Genomic DNA, 22,987 nt, shown 5'->3' with positions numbered 1-22,987 from the left:
AAACATTAGCAACACTCAGTGGAGTTTTAAATTGATAAACATGAAAAAGAGATGAAGGCACTTTTTAATGTAATCTTGATTATCATATACAGGGTACAAGTTCGAACTCACTCTACTCAGATTTATTTTGGTACCATAATGCTGTGTCTCCTTACCACTGCCAGAAGTACACTGATACGTACACCGTTTACAGCATCTCCTGCTATGAATGAATATCACTCATAAAAAAACGCAGAGTATATTACTTTATTTGGAAATTCCACCTTATTACAGCGATTAATACCTTTTATCCAGACTAAATTTAAAATAATGTTCAAAGAGCCCATCGATACCATTTGTGTATGAGGATACCCCTGGCTTCAGTATGTATCATGAACACCGGAAATCCATTTTCATGACTCTATAGTATCTCTGAAATTTCAAGGATAAACCCATGTGATCAGAGCTAGGACTAGCTCTTTTACAGAAAAGCTTCTGACCTTATTTCTTTGAGACGATGCCTGACTGAATTAGGGTGTTTTGTTATTTTTTAAAATTATGCAAGTAAAAGATCCTTTGTGAAAGATCCAAATAAAACAGAACTATTTGGGATAAATGATAAAATGCCCTGTTTACCCTCCCATACTCCAAAGTGAACTCTATCAACAGTGTGATTCTTCTTTCATGTCCTCATTCTCTGCATTCACACATCTGCACATACACAAGAGTGCACACAAGGGCACATATGTCTTCTAAAATATATATGGTACTTTCTTGTACATATAGCTGTATGAAAGCAATTTTTAGTTAAGCTTCTCTGATTTGCTGAAAAAATACTATCTCTTCAAATTTGTTACCAGCTATTGTATTCAAACTGTGAAACCAACAAAAACTACGCAAATTCATTAAAAAAATTTTATGCAAATCACCTTACTATAATAATTTTGTAAAAATAATTCACTTTAAATTGTAGGGGGGTTTTGGGGGGAGGGGAGAGAAGGGTGTTTCTTTTTTGTTTGTTTTTGTTTCCAAAATACTGAATCCAAAAACTGTCATTAGGTCATTAATGTGTCATAGTTCAGACAGACAGTGCTGTGTAATTCATATTTTGAGAATTTAAAAACAGCACACAGAAAATACCTTTTTTTCTAGTTTTCAGTTATTCCAAACAAAATCTATTACTGCTCTCAAATATTTTGTGAACATTCAGTACTATAATAGAATTCATTTCATATTTCAAAACACTATATTTGAATCACTGTTTTTAAAGTATTTGAATTTTAAAGCAATACCTAAAAATGACTAGGTTTTTACTTGTTACAATATTATCTTTTTAAACAAGGATCTTTATGAAAATGACCATGACAAAAAATATTTCATGTATTTGTAGAAAAATGACAACCTCTTTAGAAGTCAACCAGAACTTCTTTAAGTTAATTCAGGGAAGCAGAGCAATGTGGCGTCTTAACACTGCAAAATGTGACCAAGCCCTGCATATAGATATCTTAGTAAGGAGAAAGTAGAGTTGACATATCCAGGTGTAATAAGAACTATAACTTCCATGATAATAAGAGAGCAATGACAAAAATGTCAAAGGTGTAGACACCCAGAATGTTAATTTATTAGAACGTGACTTTACACTGATTAATTATATGCTCCTCAAAATATCTGGAGTGCATAAGAAAAGTTAATTGAAGCATTTCATTTTGTACATGCTACTAAAATTAGTTTTAAATAAGTGATAGAGAACGGATTTCAAAATTATAAGTATGTAGAATTCAATCTGTAAACTCTAAATGTGCTATCTAAAGATGATAGTAACAAAGATGATGATGGTGACTATAAAATATTCATGGAAACACTGACATTCACTTAATTCCACTGAACATGACTGTATAGAATCAGAAAACTTAAAAGCTATTTAGAATCTCAGAAATCATCTTTTGGGGGCTAATCTGAAAATTAGAAAACCTTTTTTTGAGTGAGGCATGATTAAAAACAACAGATTCCCAAGAAAATCACAAGTTAGGATTTCAGAATTATTTCAACACCTAAAAACTAAAGTTTTCAAATTTCCTCAAATAGGTTGGAAACACATTATTTAAATACATATGTGCAATATAATCATAAGTATTTCCTTAATTCAACAAATAATGACTAGGGGCTGAAGAGACAGATAGGGCATGGTCATTTTCCTCAAAGATTCACATCTGAAAAAATTCCCTGATTAGCCTCCTTGTAATCAATGTGTGGCCCCAAAGTAAAGCTGTATGAGTAGAGGGAAGGGAGAGGGAGAGAGAGAATGTTAAGCAGGCTCCACGCCCAGGGCAGAGTCTAAGCTGGATTTGGGGCTCAATCTCATGACCCTGAGATCATGACCCGAGCTGAAATCAAGAGTCAGATGCTAAACCAAGTCACCCAGGCACCCCAACAAATATTCTTAAATTCACATTCAGTAATTAAGATCACCTTCCTTATTAACTAAACTAAAATACTATAATTTTCTATAAGATCTCATTTGCTATCATCAGACTACTTCAATGATTTCATGAAACTGATGTAGTGTTTGTTTTTCTTGACCTATAATGAGGAGCACTTCTAGATCTCCAGCTAACTTAAGGTATCTTTCTTGGGTGGCAGTGCTGTTTCCCATCTTCATATAGAACTGATTTTCAGACCACTTAAATTGCTAACCCTATCACCTATCAACATTTCTTTGAATAGAAGTTTGAATTTATGGTAATAATAGTTGGGGTATCCTTACAGGCATTATAAGGTTGCTCTTATAGGGTTAGGCTATAAAATCAACAATTAACAAATCTAAAGTAGGAATGCAAGTTAACACTAAAGAAAATTGGTTGTAACCTGATTATATGTATTAATGTTAAGTTAAAGATGAATCTGGAGGATTTAACCAAGGACTCTGAGGGGGGAAAAAATGACTTCCAGTAATCTGACTGCACGTATATTCAAGGAATCTAAATCCATGTCCATCCAGGGGAGAAGGAATTAGACAAAGGACTTAACCATAATGATACCAAGGGCAATGCTATCTCTATTGTGATGCTGAGTATATTAGGCACTCTTAGCGGGATGCCACTAAACTTTGAATTACATAACTCCTTTTGTTCAGATCCTTTGCTCACCAAGTGACTTTTGCTCATCACCCAAAATGATCTCAAGCCAAGTGGAGTGATCCAGATTCTCTATTAGTTGGTTGGGGTTTTTTGTTTGTTTTATTTTTATCAAGGTATAGACATAAATTGGCCTTCTGATTTTAAACACCAATTTTGTAAACTTGTTTAATGTAGGTACGTCAATCCTGAGATAGGGATCCACTCTAAGTGTGTGGCCAATCACGTTTCAGAACTTGCAAGGCTTATGGCCAAATCCTACATTATAAATTTTTTTTTAATTTTTTTTAAAGATTTTATTTATTTATTTATCTGACAGAGAGAGAGAGAGAGAGATAGCACAAGCAGGGGGAGTACTATAGGGAGAGGGAGAAGCAGACTCCCAGCTGCTACTGTCCGTGGGATCTCAGGACATGACCTGAGCAGAAGGCAGACACTTAACGGATTAACCGACTGGCCACCCAGGAATCCCTATAAAAATTTTTCTTGGGAAATGTTATTCTGTGGGAACCTATTTTAGAAATTTATTGCATTTTTCTCTCTGTATCACTATGCATCTTCAAATTTATACACTTTTGAACACCTCTTGGTGGTAAAAGGTGAGAAGCAATCATTCATCTATAATTGATATAATTCATGTTAAGTATACTGCATTTATTTGCTTCTAAATGTAATAGGATTATTGATATCGCAAGTAAAATATGAATTCATTTGGACCCTAAAGACAACATCCTTCTCTACATATTTTTTGTGCCCCAGCATTAGCAGTGCATCACACAAAGTAACTCCTTAATAAATGTTTACTGGATCAATGATTGAAAGATGAAAAATATCTCTCTAGAGAGTTCTGAATCTCCATATACAGGAAATCTCGGATGAAGTATTTCTATCATTAACATTCTCTTGGAATTCTATGGTGTCTTATGTAACCAGCACCTACATTTTTAAGATGAAGTTCTATAATAGATATTTTGAGATAATAAATATACTAATTAGGATGTTTTTTATATCATACTATATCACACTCTTTGTAATTTTACCCCAACAGGCACAGTATTATAAGCTTAAAAAAATTAAGTAGGTACTAAATCATTTTCAAATAATATATATCATGTATGTACATTTATCTCAAAATTTTCAAAAAAGCTGTGACAAAAGTATTAAGTATCTTGGCTATTAATGTGGCAGAAATGGCCAGCATGTAAATAACAAATCATTCCTTATATATCTTAAATTATGTATTTTTAAAGAAATAGGTATAGAATAAAGACAAATCATTATAGTAGAATCACTGGAACACATGGTATACATTAGCTTTATGATTTTTTAAAAATAAATAACCATAAAAGTTCAGATATTAAATATGCCACAAAAATTTAAAGAGAAGGGCTGGTATATTTCATTCAAAATTTGGTAAATCAGTCATATCAACTAATCCAACTTCTGAGGCATAAAAGGACTCCCTTAAGCAGAGAGAGGTCACTAAAACTTATAGTCATACATTTCAATACAGAATTTTGATTTAATGGGGCAACAAGGAAAATAAAGTCACTGATCAAATGCTGGGACTTACTTAGGGAAGAATTTTTTAGAAATACTAAACAATTGTTAGGGCACCTGGGTGGTTCAGTGGGTTAAAGCCTCTGCCTTCAGCTCAGGTTATGATCTCAGGGTCCTGGGATGGAGCCCCACATTGGGTTCTCTGCTCAGTGGGGAGCCTGTTTCCTCCTCCTTCTCTCTCTCCCTGCTTGCCTTTCTGCTTACTTATGATCTCCCTCTGTCAAATAAATAAATTAAATCTTTAAAAAAAATACTAAACAATTGTTAAAGATAGTAGCAAGGTAACCAAATCACAATCTACCTAGTAAAATTTCACTAATTAGGAAAATTCACACTCTAGTCTAATCTGTCCATAAACCTGATCCCTGTCTTCTCCCAAATCCCACAGGTGATTCAGACTTTCTGGATCCAGAATCAAACTAAAGTAAATCTTCTTCTAGAAACCTCTCCAATATTTCTTATCCTCCCTGATGGAACCTACTACCATTTAATCCAATAATCTGAGGATCGTCATCACGAACTTTCTTCTCTCCTTAATCCTACTAACCAAGTCCTATCCACTTTGAGCTATGAAATATTTCCCAAATCCTTCTCTTCCTTTTTGTCCCCACTACCACTAGCTCTCACAACTCCTCGCTCAACCACTCCAATAGCTGTTAAAAAATACTCCTGCCTCTAGACAGGTCCCCATCCACAACTTTTTTCCCAGCAGTACAGTCAGTGTGATCCCATAATAATCAAAAGACAGAAGTCATCTGCTTTGTTAAATCCCTTGGCTTCCTTGAAAATGAAATCTAAGTTTTCTCCTATACAAGATATTCCATTATCTTGCCCTGATTAATTGTCCAGAGTCATCTCTGGTCTCAAATCCTAGACACCAACCTCACACTCTAGAAAAACCAACCTGCTTTTATTTCACAGTATATGTGTTATTTCCCAGCTCCCATTGTGGATGTGTCCTTTATAATGAAAAAGCCCTCCACTTCTCTCCTAAATCCTATTCCTTCAATAAGTTTCAGCCCAACCAGCCTCTCTCTCTAGGAGGATTTCCTGAACTAGTACCACTGCATCCCCATAATAATCAGAACACTAAACATACCACAGTATAATGCCCTGCTTAAATGTCTTTCAAACTAGAGCATGAGCTCCTAGAGGACAGTGTACTTACTCACCTTTGGATTCGCCTTGCAGTGCCTGACACATTAAAGGTAGCCTCTAAATTTGCTGAATTAATCAATTAAAATGATACAGCAACATGGGAAACAGCCTGAAGTGATAACTATATATTTTAAGCTTACTTCAAATTTAAAACAAATCAATTACCCCAAAATATACAATTAACACAATCTGGCCTGCAATGTGATTAGATACCATCAAAGAAGAATTTATGGTACTACCAGAAGCATCAAGTGAGATGAAATTTTAGATGCAGACCTTCTTGAAAGGGTTGATTATAGATATGAATAGGTTTATCTACTAAGTGAACTTTTTCTTTTACCATTCTTAATGACTGGTATCTTTGGAGCACCAAAGGTAAGCAATGATTTTCTTTACATACAACCAAAAACATAAAACTATACTCGGGAACACTGAAACTCTATAAAAATAATTTCTAACATACTGATAAATTCCACTTCTTTGTTAACCCAAATCTTCAAAGATGTTAAATAACAGAAAGGCTTCCCTTTAATTTTTACCTAAATTATTAGAAATCCCTGTCTTTGTTCCACATAGTAAAAAAGGAAAGACCAAAAGACCTGAATTTCAAGCAGAAATAGATTTGAAAACAAACTCTTTTTATTATGAGTCATTGATTGATGATAAAGTAACTTCACTGCTCTGAGTGACAGAGGCAGTGATTCTTTCCTGGATCTAAGCATGCACCAGGAACCGTGCTCAGTATTTGGTGTGTATTACGTATGAGTTAGCCCTATTCTACAGATGAGGAAACTGGAGCTCAGAGACAGGAAATAACATGCCTAAGGTCACACAGCAAGTTGATGGCAAAGCAGGAATCCTAAGACAAGCATGTATAACTCCAAAGCCCATATTTTTAACCACTTAAAATCTGTTGCTCCTGTGCGTCGTTTTTCTGTATTATAAAGTGGAGTATGGACTCTCCGATCAATTTGGAGTCCACTTGGGGTTCTCCCTCTCCCTCTTCTCTCCCCACACTCTTGTGCCCCCCACCCTCCAAAATAAACAAATGAACAAACAAATAAAATCTTTAAAAAAAATGGAGTAACTACTTCCCTCACAGAGCTGTTGAGGCGACTAAGTGAAGTAACATGAATGCATCTAGATAGTGCCGGATAGTGCTGGACTTCCTATACATACTCAATAAATTATGTTCCCTGTCCTTTTCTCACTCCACTGCTGATTAAACATTTATAGTAAGGAATCTATAGATCCTAAATACTCCTCACCTCTCTCAAAGCATAGATACTCTGAGTCTTGATTAATTCCAAAAGGAAAATATTACTAGATCAATAAATATATTGGACCGAAACAGATATAAAGGGAAGAATCAAAGAAAAACAACACATTCTACCTAATCTTATGACTACGGCCCTGCTATTGATCTTTCAGAACATCAGAACATCAAAATTTATCAATATTTAAAGTTAGGAGAAAAGAGCATAGGACCCAGAGATCTCAATTCATTACAGCTTCAAGGAGGACTCCCAAATGAATCTAACCAATCATGTTATATTAAAAAAAAAAAGTGAAAAAGCACTTCCAGTGGGGAAGACAGATTTGGACAAAGACAGAGGCAATAAGGATAACAGCTCTACAGTAAGTTGCCTTGTTTGTTGAAGACAGGACTTCATTCTGATGTCGAAGTCGCCTAAAAATGCCAGGAGGGGGAAATGAGGGGCAAAGAAAAATAAAGCAATTCTGCTGTGAATTCCCTGCACATACATATTTCCTTTCATTTAATTTTGCTTTGTTTTCCTTTTGGTTCATAACCACGGTATTTCCCTTTGATAAGTGTAAAGAAATAAAATCAAACTTTCCTCTTAATTTCCCAACAAGTAAAAATTAAATGTATGTTGGGTATACACATAAACCTAAGTACAATTCAAAGCAGAGTGAATTTTTATATCAAGCCCATCTGGTGTTATATCAGGGTGTATCCCATGGAAATGCAACCAAGGGTGACTGCCAAACTAAGCTACAGAGGACAATTCAAGAAGCTGGTGAGTCCCATAATACAAATGATATTTTAAAAAGTACAAGAGAGTATCTACTTAACAAGATTATCTGCTATCACTCCACCCAAATAATAACCCTTCTTTACTTCTGTAAGACAATTTTGTCATGGGTCAGTATTGGACATGGTGGGCACCCTGAGATAATGACATTATAGCGAGATATCAGTTAAGTGATCTAACTAACCCACAAGGTAATATCACAGTTTTATGTCCCAATCCTGACAATTCCATTCTTCTGTTAGGAGACATAAAAGGCCAACTGATCTCCTCAGACCTCCATTTCTACATAAGAAAAATGGAAATTATAATATACTTCTGCTTCACTAGGCTCTAAAAATGGAAACTTGCTAAGAAAAAAAAAATGAATGTGAAGCACTCGGAAAAGAATAAACTAGATTCCCTGACCTGATTATTGGTCAGAGTCCTGTAAAACTAGAATTACTACTTCTTCCAATTCCATACATGCCACCTGGCCATCAAACTGACTGGTGAATAGTATTGACTGGAAAGGTGATCCATGTAAAAACTTTTAAAGTAATAGCAACAAAATTTGTGTCACAATGTATCTTCATCCCATTAACTATCCTCAAGGAAAATTTACTCATTGGCATTATAACAGTAGACGATAAAGATTAATTATAAATTTCTGAACCTGAATTTCTTAAAATAGTAAGCAGCATGTATAGACAGAATTCTGCTGTTTGAAACCGATACTGCAGCAACAATGCAAGAACTGGAACTGAGCTAACCCAGAAACATAAGGAATCACAAAGTAAGTCTCATCCAATGGGCCAAAATACAATATGGATTATTTTTATATTGTTCTGTCTGAGTTCTCTGTCTCAGATTCTTAACTTCCAGAGTCTATTTTTAAAATCACTTAACACTGTGTATTTCCATTAGCCATCAAGGCATATACTGTCTTCCCTGACACGGAAGATTGTCAGCAGACTCAGTATGCACACTAACGATCTCAGGCAACACTGCCCATCTTCTTATCAAAGGGATATTATTCCATAATAAAAAGTCTAAAGCTCTCCAAATTCATTCTAAAACATAGGAAGTAGTTACTGTAAAGTGTTAAGATGAGTATTACCCTTTACTTTTTAAGATTTTACCTTACATGCTAAATTTTAAAACCAAAAGCTGTCAGACATTATAACATTTTTTAGTTTTTCCCCAAGTCGCCGATGCTCTTTTCCAAAGCACTGTCAAATAATGATAGCGGCTGTCGTTATTTTTTATACAATAGCTGGCAGCAAGTTGTACAGACACACTTCTTCTTAGAATAGTCATCAAATAACCCAAACAAATGACTTGGACCTTGTGGTAAAACTGACCCCTTTCTAAAACGAAAATAAATGGGCTATCACAGGTTAGTGACACTTTACTGCTCAGAATGTTACTTTATTAAAAAAAAAAAATCAAAAGTTTTACTTCTTTTATTTTTTTTTTCTAAGCTGTTTTAAAATAACTTTCCCCCTCTTACACATACAGTCTTGTCCTTTCCTTGCTGTTCCTGGAGGCTCTCTTATTCTATCATAAAGGTGTTCCCATTTACTTTTGGCTTGAATACTTTCAATCAAAATCACAATTCTGTTTTTGGACACAACAGCCCTTCAGGAAGTATATTTGAATATATTTTAAAAAATTCAGAAAATAAATAAGCTATTTTCATTTGATAAAGTTCAACAATGCATTTAAATGGATTTAGGAAAACCAATCATCTCAAGACACAAGTGATTTGACAGCACCCCCCCCACACACACACACAAATTATTCCAAGTTACAGAAAAACATTTGAGTGAACTGATTTTAGGTCTCTTGTTCTAAGTAAGAGACAAGAGTCCCTCTTTACAACTATTTGCTTGAGCAATCTAAAATGCTGATATTCTCCTAGATCTAACAGAAAGGAAAAATGGGTATCTTCTCCATCTAACACCGAAGTGGGTAACCTAGATACTGTAAAGAGAGGCTACATAAAGGATGCAACAGACAGCTCTGAAGTGAGAGCCAAATATTTCACCTGCAACTCTTCGGAAAAGAACACGAAAATGCATACAGCTTAGCCAAAAACTGTATCAACATGGAATTGCCACAGGCTAGTAAGTTTGGGGGAAAAACAAAACAAAACAAAACAAAACTCTACGAAACATAATTTTACTCCAGTGTGAAAAGCACAGCTCTTGTTTGTTCAAATTGATCATGCCCACATTCTGCAATGTTTACTTAAAATAAATGGGTGAGCTGCTTTTTTGAAGAGTACTTGCAAAACCAGAATCAAATTCACAAGGAAAGGAGCCAATTAAAAAGCATTTTCCTGCTGATATCCTAGTGGTAGCTAGGGGATGATAGCTAGAAGTCGATGATTATTCAAAGTTTCTCAAGTTTCCAAAGCCGATAGCTAAATAGTAAGCTAAGAGAAATTTTCCTACCTATCTTTACTCTTTAGGAAATGAAACAAAAATTATCAGAGAAATAAAAATCTATTCTAACAAGGAACTAATAACAGTAAATGTTAAAATATAAAAATTGTACTGCCTACACTGAAGCAGTAGTATAACTTTTGTCAAATTATAGCCAACTAGCCAAAAAATAAATTAATGCTACAAGATCCATCATAAGAGATTAACACTATAATGTAATATACATTCAGTCACTCACTATTAATTTTTCTTTCTATGTGATAAAGGAATTTTAACAACTTCCAGAATTAAATCTCCTAGGAAATACTTCCCATTAATAAAAAGAAAACTTTTATATAAGTAAATTCATATAGTTCAATCAAAACATCAAGTCAATAGCTAGAATCACTTAACATTAATGAACTACAAAATGTATTCAATAATACTTTATATACTTTTGCTTATACTTCAGAAGTCTTTACTATTTACAAAGCTAGTAGCTTTAGAATAAGCTCAAGTTTTGAGAACTATTAAGAGGGAAATGGAAAGAAAATGTGTTCTTTCTGGGTAATCAGAATTACTTGAGAATATGTTCATAGTTTAGCAGCTGATTCAGTTTCCTTTAGTTTCTCAATCTTTGTTTAAAAAAAAAAGGAAAGAAACTGCCTTTCCTTCACAGATCACCCAAAGAGAAAACTTTTAAATTAAGTTATATTTACATAGAAGTCAGATGCCCTTTCTAGACAGGAATCTAACACATACAAAAGTGTAAGGGAAACACAAGATTTCAAATTATGTTTGAAGAGGAGTAACAGACCATTTGCACTTAATAACTAAACATTATAATTAAGAGAAAACCAACCAAAATCTTAATGAAGTACTTTGTCTTCTGTCACGGACAGCATACAAGTTGCTCTTTTATTACACAAAAACAATGTTTACTACATCAATGAATGACTCTTTCTCAAAAATAGTAGCCCAAACTTGTCTATTCCTGCAAGTTAAAAACATCCTTCCTAATTTACACAGCTCTTCTCTGGACAGTCTAAAACAAAACGCTTTCACTTTGTTAAAGAAATGGATTTACATCAGGTCCATAAATTTTCAATTACACTTCACTTCCAATGCTTTGGAAGAGAAATTTGCACATAGTTTTAAAAAAAAAAAAAAAGTAACACTGCAACTCTACCACTGATGGATTAGCTTTCTACCAAGGAAACATAAAATTAATTCTTTTTTTTCTTTTTCTTCTGAAGAGTCCTTCGGAAGTGACTTGTTTCCATATTCTTTTAACCAACAACAACAACAAATCTAGTCATAAACCTGGCAAGTCACAACAATAACCAGCAAAGTCTAACATTTCTTACCTGATACAGGTAAGCACCAGCTCCCAAAAGCCACCTTGGGATAGGTCAGACTAGTAAGCAGGCTCATGTTTTATGATACTAGAATGAATAGGAATAAATCTGGGTTGTTCTTTCTTTAGCAAAATCTATGGCAGCAGCTACACCACAATAGGAGAGGACCCCAAAGACCTAACAAATTCAAGTGTGTCGCTAGAGAAATAGGAAAAAAAAAAAAAACCATAAAATGAAGACTTACTGCTTGTCATGTGACCTGGTGAGGCATGCTGTCCATTGGGTGTGCTTGAGGTGAGGTCAATTGCCATATTGGAGTGCTCCCTTTCAGGTGAAAGCTCATTGTCACCTGCTTTCACAAAATAAAATCTTTTGGTCTCTGTTCATTGTCACATAAAATCTAATTACCAACTTTGCTTCATACATGCAGAGGCATGCATAGCCTTGAAATGTCAATGTTACATATTTTCCCCTTCAAAGAACTATAATTTAGAAATATATAGCAAATGAATGAAATAATGAAAAACCATGACCAGCCCACAAAAAAAAAAAAATACAAAATTTGATTATCACAATAATCTTAACTGTAAAATAAGGGCAATTGGAAGAGTTGATTTCTAAAGTATTTTTCTGTTGAAAAAAACAAGTTTTCTTTTAACATATAATTTAACCATTAAGCACAGAGTATTTAGAGTGAGCGTTTTCCAAAACGCTATCAGAGAGCTGGATGTTTAAAAGAAAAGTTGGCTAAGGAAAAAAAAAGGCCAGCCTCAGGAGCTTTTACATTATGTGTCAGAAAAATTAGGTTACAGAGTAGTAAATATTCGGTACACGCCATATTAGTAGACATATATGTAACCTGACTTATTCTAAACTGAGAGTAAAGTAAATGAAAAAACTCCAGTGCAAAAGTGTTGATCTGCTAAGCAACTTACTACACTGGCCAACATACTATCATCAATAGAGAGTTAGGTATATTCCTGTATTTCCTTCATTTTGGCTCTATGCTATTATTTTCTCAAATTCATTTAAAGGTGAAATTGTGAACAGACAAAATAAGAGTATAGAATTCTTGATGAAAACGTAATTCAGAAATAAAATACAGGTAACAAATGTAATTTTATTACCAATAACAAATTAATGAAAATGAATACTTACACGTTATATAGCCATCAATAGCCTCTGTTTCCATAGTCAAAGTGCAGTGCTGCAATACAAAAGATGATATCCTTAACACAATGATTCCTTTCAGTATCTGCCATTAAATGCTTAACTTATTTGAAGCTCCAAGCGGTTAGCCCATGTTGCTGCTCCTGCAACCTGGGCCCAAGAAACATACTACAGTGTACTGTATGTGCTCATCTGCAAGTCACTGAACTCTTTCTGCAAATGATCTGATTCCTGCTGGAGATAGGATAGGAAAGATAAGTGTGCTGTGAGATGGGCTGTAGCGAGAAAGGAATAACTCTCTTAATCAGAATTTACTTGAAGAAAAAATAGTGAGGGTACACCCCAAATGTGCCAGCTTTCACTGGGATTTAAGTATTTTACCATTCACTACTCCCCACAATCACACTGCAGTTTGAGGACTTCCCTGGTATACAGATAGCTCTATTCACAATTGTTGCAAGTTGGTTCATCATGTTCTAATAGGGAGGGGGGAGGACAAACAAACATAAGAAAACAAAACAAAACAAAAATTTAGTGCCCCAGTGTGTCTTGAAAGTCTTTGCAGCAGTCGCCCTACTCCCAGACTTGTATTGACATTTTAGCCTACACGAAGTTCTGTGTAAGCACCTGTTCAATGTAACCTTAATTTCCTGCCAGACCAAGGTTGGATACAAATGCCAAACCAAGTTAATACATTCTGATTTTTTAAATTTCATAAACTTTTTGCTCTTAGAAAGGGAATCACTTTTGTAAAGTTTGGGGAATTATTTTCATGCACCAATGACACAAAACAAGTACTTAATTCTCAGAAACAAAAGTAAATTGTATGAGATGACACCCCCTAGCTTTGATTTCACATAATGAAAAGATCGATAAGCTAACTGTATTCTTTGAAGGAAAAAGTTTAAAGAACTGACATGTCCTGAGGAGATTTTTACTTATTTTTTTTTTCCTTTGGCCCTGGTCCTTTTTGCCTTTAGTTTCAAAACTCTCACTGCACCAGCAGCTAAATTATTCACAATGAGCCATTTCTGTATTGATCGCCAAGTATATTTAGCCCTGGCTCCTGGAATTTCTCCATTACTTACTGGAAAACAGGCAGCTTCACTTCTTGTCTCCAAAACCACTTCCCTTCTCCCTCCCCTCCCCTTCTTCACCACCACCCTCCCTACCCCCCCAAAAAAACTTTTGTTTCTTTCTTTATGGAATAATCAGATCAAATTCCCAACTCAGTCTCTACATAGCACTTAAATTTCAACCTGCTGTACAGTTACCAAATTCTTTCAAATTATGATTACATAAGGCTTTCAAGAAAGGCATCCGTAAAGTTTAAAAGGGGGACAGTTTCTTCGGATATTTTACAAATGAGTTTATCTCTTTAAAAATGTACACATTTAACACACACATATTAAAAAGAAAGAAACGTCAGGAAGAAGCGAAAGAAGTCTGCCCCATCAATGAAATGGTTATTAACCCTCAGAGAAGGAACGAAAGAAAAAGAAAAGGAGAAAGAGAAACGAAATGTACATACAAAAGAAATTGTCCTTTGATTAAAAAAGATTCATCACCATTTCCAGCTCTGTCGGGAGATCTCAGCTTCTTCTAACCCCTTTCAAAGAGGAGGTGACAATGTCGGGCTGAAGATAAACGGAGAGAGAAAGAAAGAAGTTTTTTGTGTTTCCCCCTTCTCTCTTTCCCTCCCTTGCCCCTCCAAGCCAAGCCCCCTGCAGAGTTCAAGGCGAGGAGGAAGGAAAAGCACTTTACAGGTGGGTCATTCCGAGCCCAAATCCTGCAAACAGATCGGCTGATAAACAAAACCAAGAAATGAGAGAGAAGGAACACCCCCCTCTCCTCCTCCTCCTCCTCCTCCTCCTCCTTCTACCCCTCCCCCTCGTCCCTTTGGGATGGTCTAGTAGGAAAAGTCACTCAGGAATGGCACCACGTACTTTCAGGAAAGAGGAAAAAAAGGGGGGGGCAGAGAGAGAGAGAGGTCAGTCAGTGCTACAGCAATGCGATTAACAAGAAGAGAAAAAACTTGATCCACCGGTTCCTTAAGAATCGACCAAAAGCTAAGACAAGAAAACTGAAAGAAAAGGTGGGGGGGGGGGGTAAGAGGGGAGGGACAGTCGGGCAGAATCCAGCGAGGAACCTAGGCCAACTTCACAGGATTCTTTTTCGCCCTTGGGAAAAAAAAAAAAAAAAGAAAAGAAAGAAAGAAAAAGAAAGGAAGAAAAGATAAAAGAAAGAAAAAAGAAAGAAAGAAAAGAAAAAAATAATAAATCTTAATTCCATCCCTTTCGCCCATACTAGAACCTGTCAAAGTGATTTAACTGCTGCCTTTTTACATGTGTCATACCAGGTTTTTCGCTTTTTAAAAAAATCCAACAAGGATCTGAATATTACCTTCTACCAGGACAGCTACAATTTATTCCAAGCTACCCAATCTTTCTTGGAATTCAAGTTAAAACAAAGCAAAACAAGTCAAAATCCATGACAGCTACAGAGATGAGAACTGATTAATCGATTAACAGCCCCGAAACACATTACGAGGAGGGGACGATAAATTAAGGCAGAGGACATCATCTTCAACCCGATTCCCTGAGCGTCCTTTACAGAAATCATTATCCTAATCATAACCACAATCCATCCCGCCCAGAGAAAAATATCTACATTATTATTATTACTGGTTAACAGCAACAAGTCATTTGATCACATCACAGTGCAAAACGAGATGCTATATAATTACACTTAACTTTGAAAACACTCCCCCCCTTTGCAAATCAGATACACATATTTATATATAATCTATGAATCCGAAGACAAATAAAACAAGAGCTGTTCTTCACCACGCAAAAGCCAAGCGGAGATTTACCTCAGCAGTGCATGCAGTAAAATAATCCCATCACCCTTTTGTTTGTGTTTACTGTTAGTGTATCCTCTCTCTTTCTTTCTTTCCTGTGCCTAACGTGTGTTTGTGCACTGCAGTTGGTGGTGGAAACTAAGGCAGTGGATCTGTAGCTAAGGGTAATCCTGTTTTTACTTCCTCCATCTTCAGCGAGGAGCAGGGTTAGCCCGGGACAGCTGGTCAAACCCCGAGAAACCGATCCGCCGGAGCCCGAGCACATCTCCCCCGCCGGCCGGGCTCGCGCAGACGCCCGCGGGCGGAGGGCGGGCTGTCGACGGCGGCGGGCGGCGGGCGGCGGGCGGCGGGGCCCGCGGCGCGGGCAGGCGGACGTGCGTGCGCGCGCGTGTGTGTGCGTGTGTGCGGGGCCTGGGTGCCTGAGCCTGTGCGTGTGTGTGTCTGTGTGTGTCTGTGTGCGCGCGGGTGCGCGCGGGTTGGCGAGGGCGCGTGTGCGCGTGTCTGCGCTCTGGGCCGCTCGGCGCGCTCGGCAATCGATTACAGGACAAGTGCTGCCCGGCGGCTCCGCGACGCGCGCACTCCCTCGCGCCCACCCGCGCGCCCGGCCGCGTCGTCCCCGGCCCTGCGGCCCCCCAGACGGCAGACCCCGCCCCCAAGGGGGGGGACCAGGTAACCTGCTTCCGAGACTGCCATGGCGACACCCCACCCGCTCCCCCCAAGTCTCAATCAATCTCACGTTTTCTGCCGGCTGGGAAGGAAGGATTGGAGCGGTGAGGGGAGGTTCATTTCGGCCGCTTGAAGTTTTCTTTCCACCTGGGATTTGTGGCGAGGCCGGGCGGAGGGAGCGGGACGACGACCCGGGCGGAGGGAGCGGGACGACGACCCGGGCGCCCGACGCGGAGCTCAGGCATCGGCGTCCTGGCCGGAGCCGGGGTGTGCGCCTGGACCCACCCACTCAGGCTTCGCAATAAACTGTGCGGTGCAATTCAGAAAACGGCACCGGGGAGTCCAGGACGCGAATCAGGATGAATTGAGGGAATGAATTGAGAAGGAAATTCAGGTCTGAGATGAAGCTCAACTATTTTGAAAGTGCTTTGCAGTGCAAGTTTAAAATTAGAGTGTTGACTTGCTTTTACTCCCCAGGGCTTGTGCCGCATTTACCAAAGTCAAAGGAGCGGGTGAGGGTCCAAAAAGTTGGTCCGGGGGAAGTGTCGCCGTCACTACCAGGTACAGCCCAGCTTTTTTATTTGGGAAAATCGTCTGTGGATCGTCATGAAAAAAAAAAAAAAAAAAAAAAAAGCAAATGCATATTTCGTCTACAAATAGTAGCATTGAGCATTTAACTTGACCACATTTGCAAAAAGAGGGAATAGAGGCTTCTATAATTAAAGGGAAAAGGAAAATGAAAGGAGCTGAAAATACTGAACTGTGTAGTCTGGGTGGCTTAAGTTTGAAAACACATGAAATTATCAGGACTGCCAAACAGCATTTCTGAGAAACCATATCACAGATTGTGAAGAAAATCAATGCCGAAAGAGTTAGGAGGAGGCTTCGTACTCCTACTCCTTTCAAGAATCCCAAAAATAGTTGCTGAGTTTTGGGTTGGTTTTTTTTTTTTTTTTTTTCAGCCCTGCTGTGGAAAGAGAAATGCTACACTGAAAATAAAATCATCAACTATATCTTAAACACTAGTCTGTGGGTCTATAAAATTTTGGACCGTGTCTTTTCTTTGGATTTGGGGGTGGGGAAGGAATTCATTCACATTAATAAACACCGAATAATGGATACCATGGGACTTAGGTAATAACTATATGTAAGTTGTATAATGAATTACTTAAGCGTTTATTTCATGCATTGTATTTTTTAAAAACTGTACAAATGGGCTCATTTTTAAATTATGGAAAATGAAAGTTGGTGCCATAGTGCAAACAAGATTAATCAATTTTCATTGGAGAACAAATCATTTGGACTTAGATCAGCAAGAACAACTTTATGGCAGTTTTAAGTAAAATTGCAAGTCCTGTGACTTATATGTTTTTTCTCCCCTATGAATTATATATTTGTAAGGCAGATTTTTGTGGGTTTTTTTAAAGCCTAACTTATCTAAATAGAATTAATTTTCCTGAAGTCATTTTTGGAAAAGACTGAAAATTAGAATTCCACAAGTCATTCTGATCATCCCAGTAGATAGCAAGGGTTTTAATCTTAAATTATCTTAGAAAATTGGAATGTTCGTTCTATATAAATTACCAATATATAAGGGGAAACTTAACTTCCCTGAATTGCCACAACTCCTTCCTAAAAATTAAGCCTGCGTTTAGGTATCTGCAAAGTAATGGAGGTCCTTGGAGAAGATGAATTAAAACATATTCAAAATTATGATGAAATATCTGGATATTTTAAGCAGCCTAACTGCTAGTAAAAGAGGATCCATTGTGAAGTCTTAAGGAACCATCCTCAAATTTCCCAAAGCTACCAGAGCTGGAATAGCCCTTACCCTTAGCTGGTTGGAGCTTAATTTAGCTCCCTTGAAAGCCTATCCTTTTCTTGAGTTACTTTCATTGGCTCCAGAATCACCAGAGGCACACACTCTCCCTCTAGTGGCTAAGCATTCAGACACTTTACATTTGGTGGCCAAGAATGGGGGATTTAGGCAGGAGTAAATAGCTCCCAAATTTTAGAATGGCAAAGATCATATAACCACTTTTGAGAATTAGACCATTTGGGGAAATTTTTCCTGTTTTTAACATCTTATGTTTCTTTCTCATTTGCAGATCATGGTATGTCCAACTCACCCCAAAGAAGTCAAGGTTATGTTTACATACTAAACCAGGGGTTCTATTTCATCCTCTGCAGTCGAATAATCCTGGCTCTGAGACTCACAATTGTACATGTAGAAAGGAACCTTTGTATAAACTTTAGTAATTCACTGCGTTCACAGTTTTTCTCTACAGTATTTTTATAGTGGTTAGAGGATGTATTTATTTCCATCCTTTGCTGTAACTACTCTACACACATTTTAAAAGTACGTATATGGTTATACTATGAGTAAAAATGTATCACTAGGGAAGTGCAGTACCATATAAATATTCACTTTGGGGGATTAGCGAGGCGGTGGGAGAAAACATACCCACACCCACCATTTTTCAAATAGCTGCTTCTTTCTCATTTCTTTTTGTCCCATCCCACCGAAACTGTGCCTACCCAGCGCCAACCCTTATCTTAGCTTTTTGCACATTTCTTTCATTATACAACTTGTAAATTTTTTTATTTGTTGAGATTTAAAAGAAAATATGTCTCCCCCCACTAGAATGTCATCTTTTTAAGAGCAGAGATTATGTCTGTCCTGCTAACAATTGTTTTCTCAGAACTAGCACAGTGTTTGGCACATCAGTCCTCAATAAACTTTTACTAAATGGATGAATGTAGAGCTAATCACATATTCACCTAGCTTTGTGTGTTAAACTGTTTTTAAGGGACAAAAAGTGTAGGATAACAAAGATATATTCTAATTCCATAAAGATTTTGGTCAAGTCTTGACTCATGAGTAATGTTACAAACATCATTAACAGGTCAACTCTCTGGCTTATATTCATGTGAAGAATGTGAATACGTTCATAGATAATATAACTTTTATAAATATAAAGAGAAAGAGGGGTTAAAATTGCATATCAAATATAATTTTGTGTAAAATGCCTTTATGTTACCGCTCTGTTTCATATACAAATTATTTCATGTTAATGCCTGGTAATTTATAAACTAGGTTCACAAAGAATGCAACAATTTATTCTGTAATTGCTAAATGCAATTAGCAAAAGAAACTTTTTAAAAGGCAGTGTAGGTAAAAGGTACATTATGAAGTATTTGTTTTCGTTCGATGGCATGTTTCATCTGTGTTAGATTTAAAATCCCTAGTACCTTTTAAAGAAATTTTAATAAAAGTGAATTTAACAAAAATTTGTTCAAGGAATTCATTCCATGTGATTTTGATTTTTGTGCTTTTGATTTCTGTTTTTCACAGAGGGCAAGAGGGAACATTCTAAACATTGTAATACTTTCCTAATATTAAAAGAGAAATTTTTGGAAATTAATTATATATTAATTATTTTTATTTAGATGTCTTTGTTGTGCAGATATAGAACATAATCACCCAAAGTAGGTTCCCTAGAGTAACTTGAATCTCTGAAAAAGTTAAAATTAACAAGCACACAGGCACAGTGTTTTAAAACTGATTGCTTGTTTTATTTTTGTCAGGTGTTGTTCTCTTTGAAGTGGTGTTCTCTTTTAAGCGGGATATGGAACAATGGTCTCATATTCTCCTGTCGACCTAGATTGGCACTATGAAGAAACAAGTAAGCCAGAAATAGAACCATAATTTCAAAGAAAACATTTGAAGATACCAAATCCAGTTCATATGTAAGGTATACTCATACCTCCCAGAGTATACTGGTAAGCTGGGGTCTGTCTGTGTGGCATGTAAGTCCCACAAGGTTAGGGTCTTCTCATTGCATCCACACTGAACAGTAGTTTCTTTTAACAATTCTTAAGAGTGTCACTTTGCAATTAGAGATAAGGCTCTTGTACAAATACCCATGTCCCTAGAAAAGGTAACTTTATGACTTAAATTCACACTTTGATAGAATAATATCAGATTTCTTCTAGAGAGTATGTTTTGATGTAGAGCAGAAGATAAGCTATCTCTATCCCAAATGAGAATTATAAATTGTGGGAGTTAAACTTAGACCAAGGGGGTGAGGACTGAAGAAGTTTCTGAATAAAAAATGAAAGAACACACTTTTAAAGATTCCATCAAAATATATCAGAGTTGGGGTGCCTGGGTGGCTCAGTGGGTTAAGCTGCTGCCTTCGGTTCAGATCATGATCTCAGGGTCCTGGGATCAAGCCCCGAATCGGACTCTCTGCTCAGCAGGGAGCCTGCTTCCTCCTCATTCGATGCCTGCCTCTCTGCCTGCTTGTGATCTCTCTCTGTCAAATAAATAAATAAAAAATCTTCAAAAAAAAAAAAAAAAGAAGAATATATCAGAGTTGCTTTAGAATGCAGATGTGTGGGCACCTGGGAGGCTCAGTGGGATAAGCCTCTGCCTTCTGCTCAGGTCATGATCACAGGGTCCTGGGATGGAGCCCTGCATAGGGCTCTCTGCTCAGTAGGGAGCCTGCCCCCCTCCACCCCCGCCTGCCTCTCTGCCTACTTGTGATCTCTGTCTGTAAAATAAATAAATAAAATCTTTTTTTTTTTTTTTTAAGTGCAGATGTGTTCAGCATTTGAGGAAATGAATTCTATTAGTGCAAAAATCAAGGAACTTTGAGGCAGGTCAAGGGTAGATAGCGGATGCTCAAAAAATAACTCTAAAAGGCATTGAGGAGAACATTCTTCTAAAACACCCTAAAATTTATGAACACAAAAAAGTATAATGAGGTTATTGAACTCTCCAATAAAATGTTAGCACAAGAGAAGAAAAAGACTATTCAACTTTGAAGACACAGCTTTCAAATAGAAAGGATAGTAATAATAATTGCCTACTGAGCATTAATTTAGATACAAAATATTAAATACCCTCTGGGGGTAGGAGTTTAACTTTGGAATTGGTAAGTGAAATTAGGGCATGTTAGTCTAAAGAGCTATAATATCAACAGATTCTGCTAGAGATACCCATAGTCTAAAGCAGATGACAGGTTACATCTCAAGGGAAAGACTTGGTAGCTTAACCAGTGCCAATAGGAGTGTGATCCTGTTTTATTTTGTTTCTTTTTTTAATCCTGTTAAAAGCCCATGGAATACATGTCCAGTTTTTGTGAAAAGTCTCACCTCATTGTAAACCAAAATTGTTTCACAGTATAGCCGAGTCTAATCACATGGTTAAACAATCCTATGTAGACTGAAGAAAATAGAAGAGCACATTACCAACAAGAAAGTGAAAGAAAGAATCCTGGGATTCAATCTCCCCCCTTATTATGGCCAGATGGTGACAACCTAGGGAATTAAAAGCCACACAGGGATAAAAATGGGGAGCCATTTCCTGCCTGATAACTCTGAAAGACGGCTGTGGTTTGGAAGAGGGAAATTAATCAAAGAAAGGTCATTTACAGGTAGTAAAGTCAAATGTCACCTCCCCCCATTCTCATGACTTGTGGTTTAGAGAAAGGTTAGCTTAATATAGAGGTTAGTGTGGCATTCTGAACTGTCTCAAGACGTGATATATGAAGATGAGAATATCACCATCAGTTCCCCTCCCCCAACAGCTATGTTCAGGCTTCAAAAAGATATTTAAAACTTGACGTCATAGTGAAGTACTAGACACCTGGGAAAGTCCCACTTAAATAGACTAAGGATATCATCAAAAGTCCTATAAACCACATTCCAGAAACAGCCTTAATGAAAGACTATGTTTTTGAAATATATCAGTTTTTAGAAATCCTTATGCAGAATCTATAGTGCTTTAGATTGGTGGTATAACTGACTTTAATGTAGTATCATCAGTGGGATGAGCTATATACCATCATTACCATTATAGGCTTTTACTTTATGCCAAGCATCATGGTAAGCATGTTACATGCATCCTCATTTAACCCCCATATTCATCTTTAAGAGAGAATATTAACCCCAATCTTCACATGAAAAAAATTCAAGTGTGGATACATTATTATCTTTTCAGAATAGCATAATGTCAGAGCTGGACTCAGAAACATGTCTTAAATTCTAAAAAGCCCCTAATAATAACCACCGTGATGTGTTTAGCAATCATACAGAACTGTTGCTGCAGTTAACTCGAGCCCTTTGGGTAACTGCTGTCCAATATTGAACCACTTGGTAGAAAACCCAAATGTCCACGATGTTCTTGGAAGTTTATTCAAATGTGGTATCCACATAGAACACTACCAGATCCAACATGACCTATTTGACATCTAACACTTTAACATCAGATATCCATTGAGATACCTTCTTCCTTGAGCTCTTCTGAACAAGTGAATGCCATGAGAGAACCACTGAGAGTGAATTAAAAGGTAACCACCCCATAAAGAATTGAGTATCAATTAATGGTGACAAAGAGATATAGACAAGATCTTAACTTTAAATTCTGGATCACCAAGCATGTTTGCACTTTTCTTTCAAAGGGATTGCTTCTGGTTCATTGCTCCCAAAAACATAAGCATCACGCTCATTCCTTTTGTAGACTTGCTTCACCTATGTGTGCAAAGAATGAATGACTCAATTTGTGTAGTGAACATTGTGATTTTAAATGGTTATGGTATTCTTAAATGACATTTTGAATTCGAGAACCAGATTT

General features: G+C 36.9%; 2 protein-coding genes across 17 annotated transcripts in view; one reads left to right on the top strand and one right to left on the bottom strand.

Moving 5' to 3' along the window:
- Positions 1-16,629, bottom strand: part of IKZF2 (IKAROS family zinc finger 2) — a 158,480-nt gene extending 141,851 nt beyond the window's left edge. For 2 of the 16 annotated variants that reach the window (XM_082691182.1, XM_082691174.1), the window contains exons 1-3: positions 15,694-15,890; positions 12,810-12,858; positions 11,896-12,000 (exon numbers count right to left, since the gene is read on the bottom strand). In XM_082691182.1, coding sequence (XP_082547308.1) covers positions 11,896-12,000; positions 12,810-12,843 — 139 coding nt within the window. In that variant the 5' untranslated portion in view covers positions 12,844-12,858; positions 15,694-15,890. Of the gene's footprint in view, positions 1-11,660; positions 12,004-12,809; positions 12,859-14,352; positions 14,459-15,693; positions 15,891-16,417 lie in introns of those variants that run through there. The other 14 variants (XM_082691183.1, XM_082691175.1, XM_082691179.1 and 11 more) reach the window with 14 other exon arrangements.
- On the top strand, positions 15,629-19,638 carry LOC309843990 (uncharacterized protein; the record flags this gene model as incomplete). Its single annotated transcript, XM_082690080.1, has 3 exons — positions 15,629-15,709; positions 15,840-16,908; positions 18,456-19,638. The coding sequence occupies 2 exons, from the start codon at positions 15,629-15,631 to the stop codon at positions 16,650-16,652; spliced, it is 894 nt and encodes a 297-aa protein (XP_082546206.1). The 3' UTR covers positions 16,653-16,908; positions 18,456-19,638.
- Between the last annotated feature and the right edge of the window lie 3,349 nt (positions 19,639-22,987).

Source organism: Mustela nivalis, assembly GCF_964662115.1.
Source record: "Mustela nivalis genome assembly, chromosome: 11".
Taxonomy (NCBI): Eukaryota; Metazoa; Chordata; class Mammalia; order Carnivora; family Mustelidae; genus Mustela; species Mustela nivalis.
Note: the sequence above shows the minus strand (reverse complement) of the source record. Positions and strands in the feature narration are given on the sequence as shown.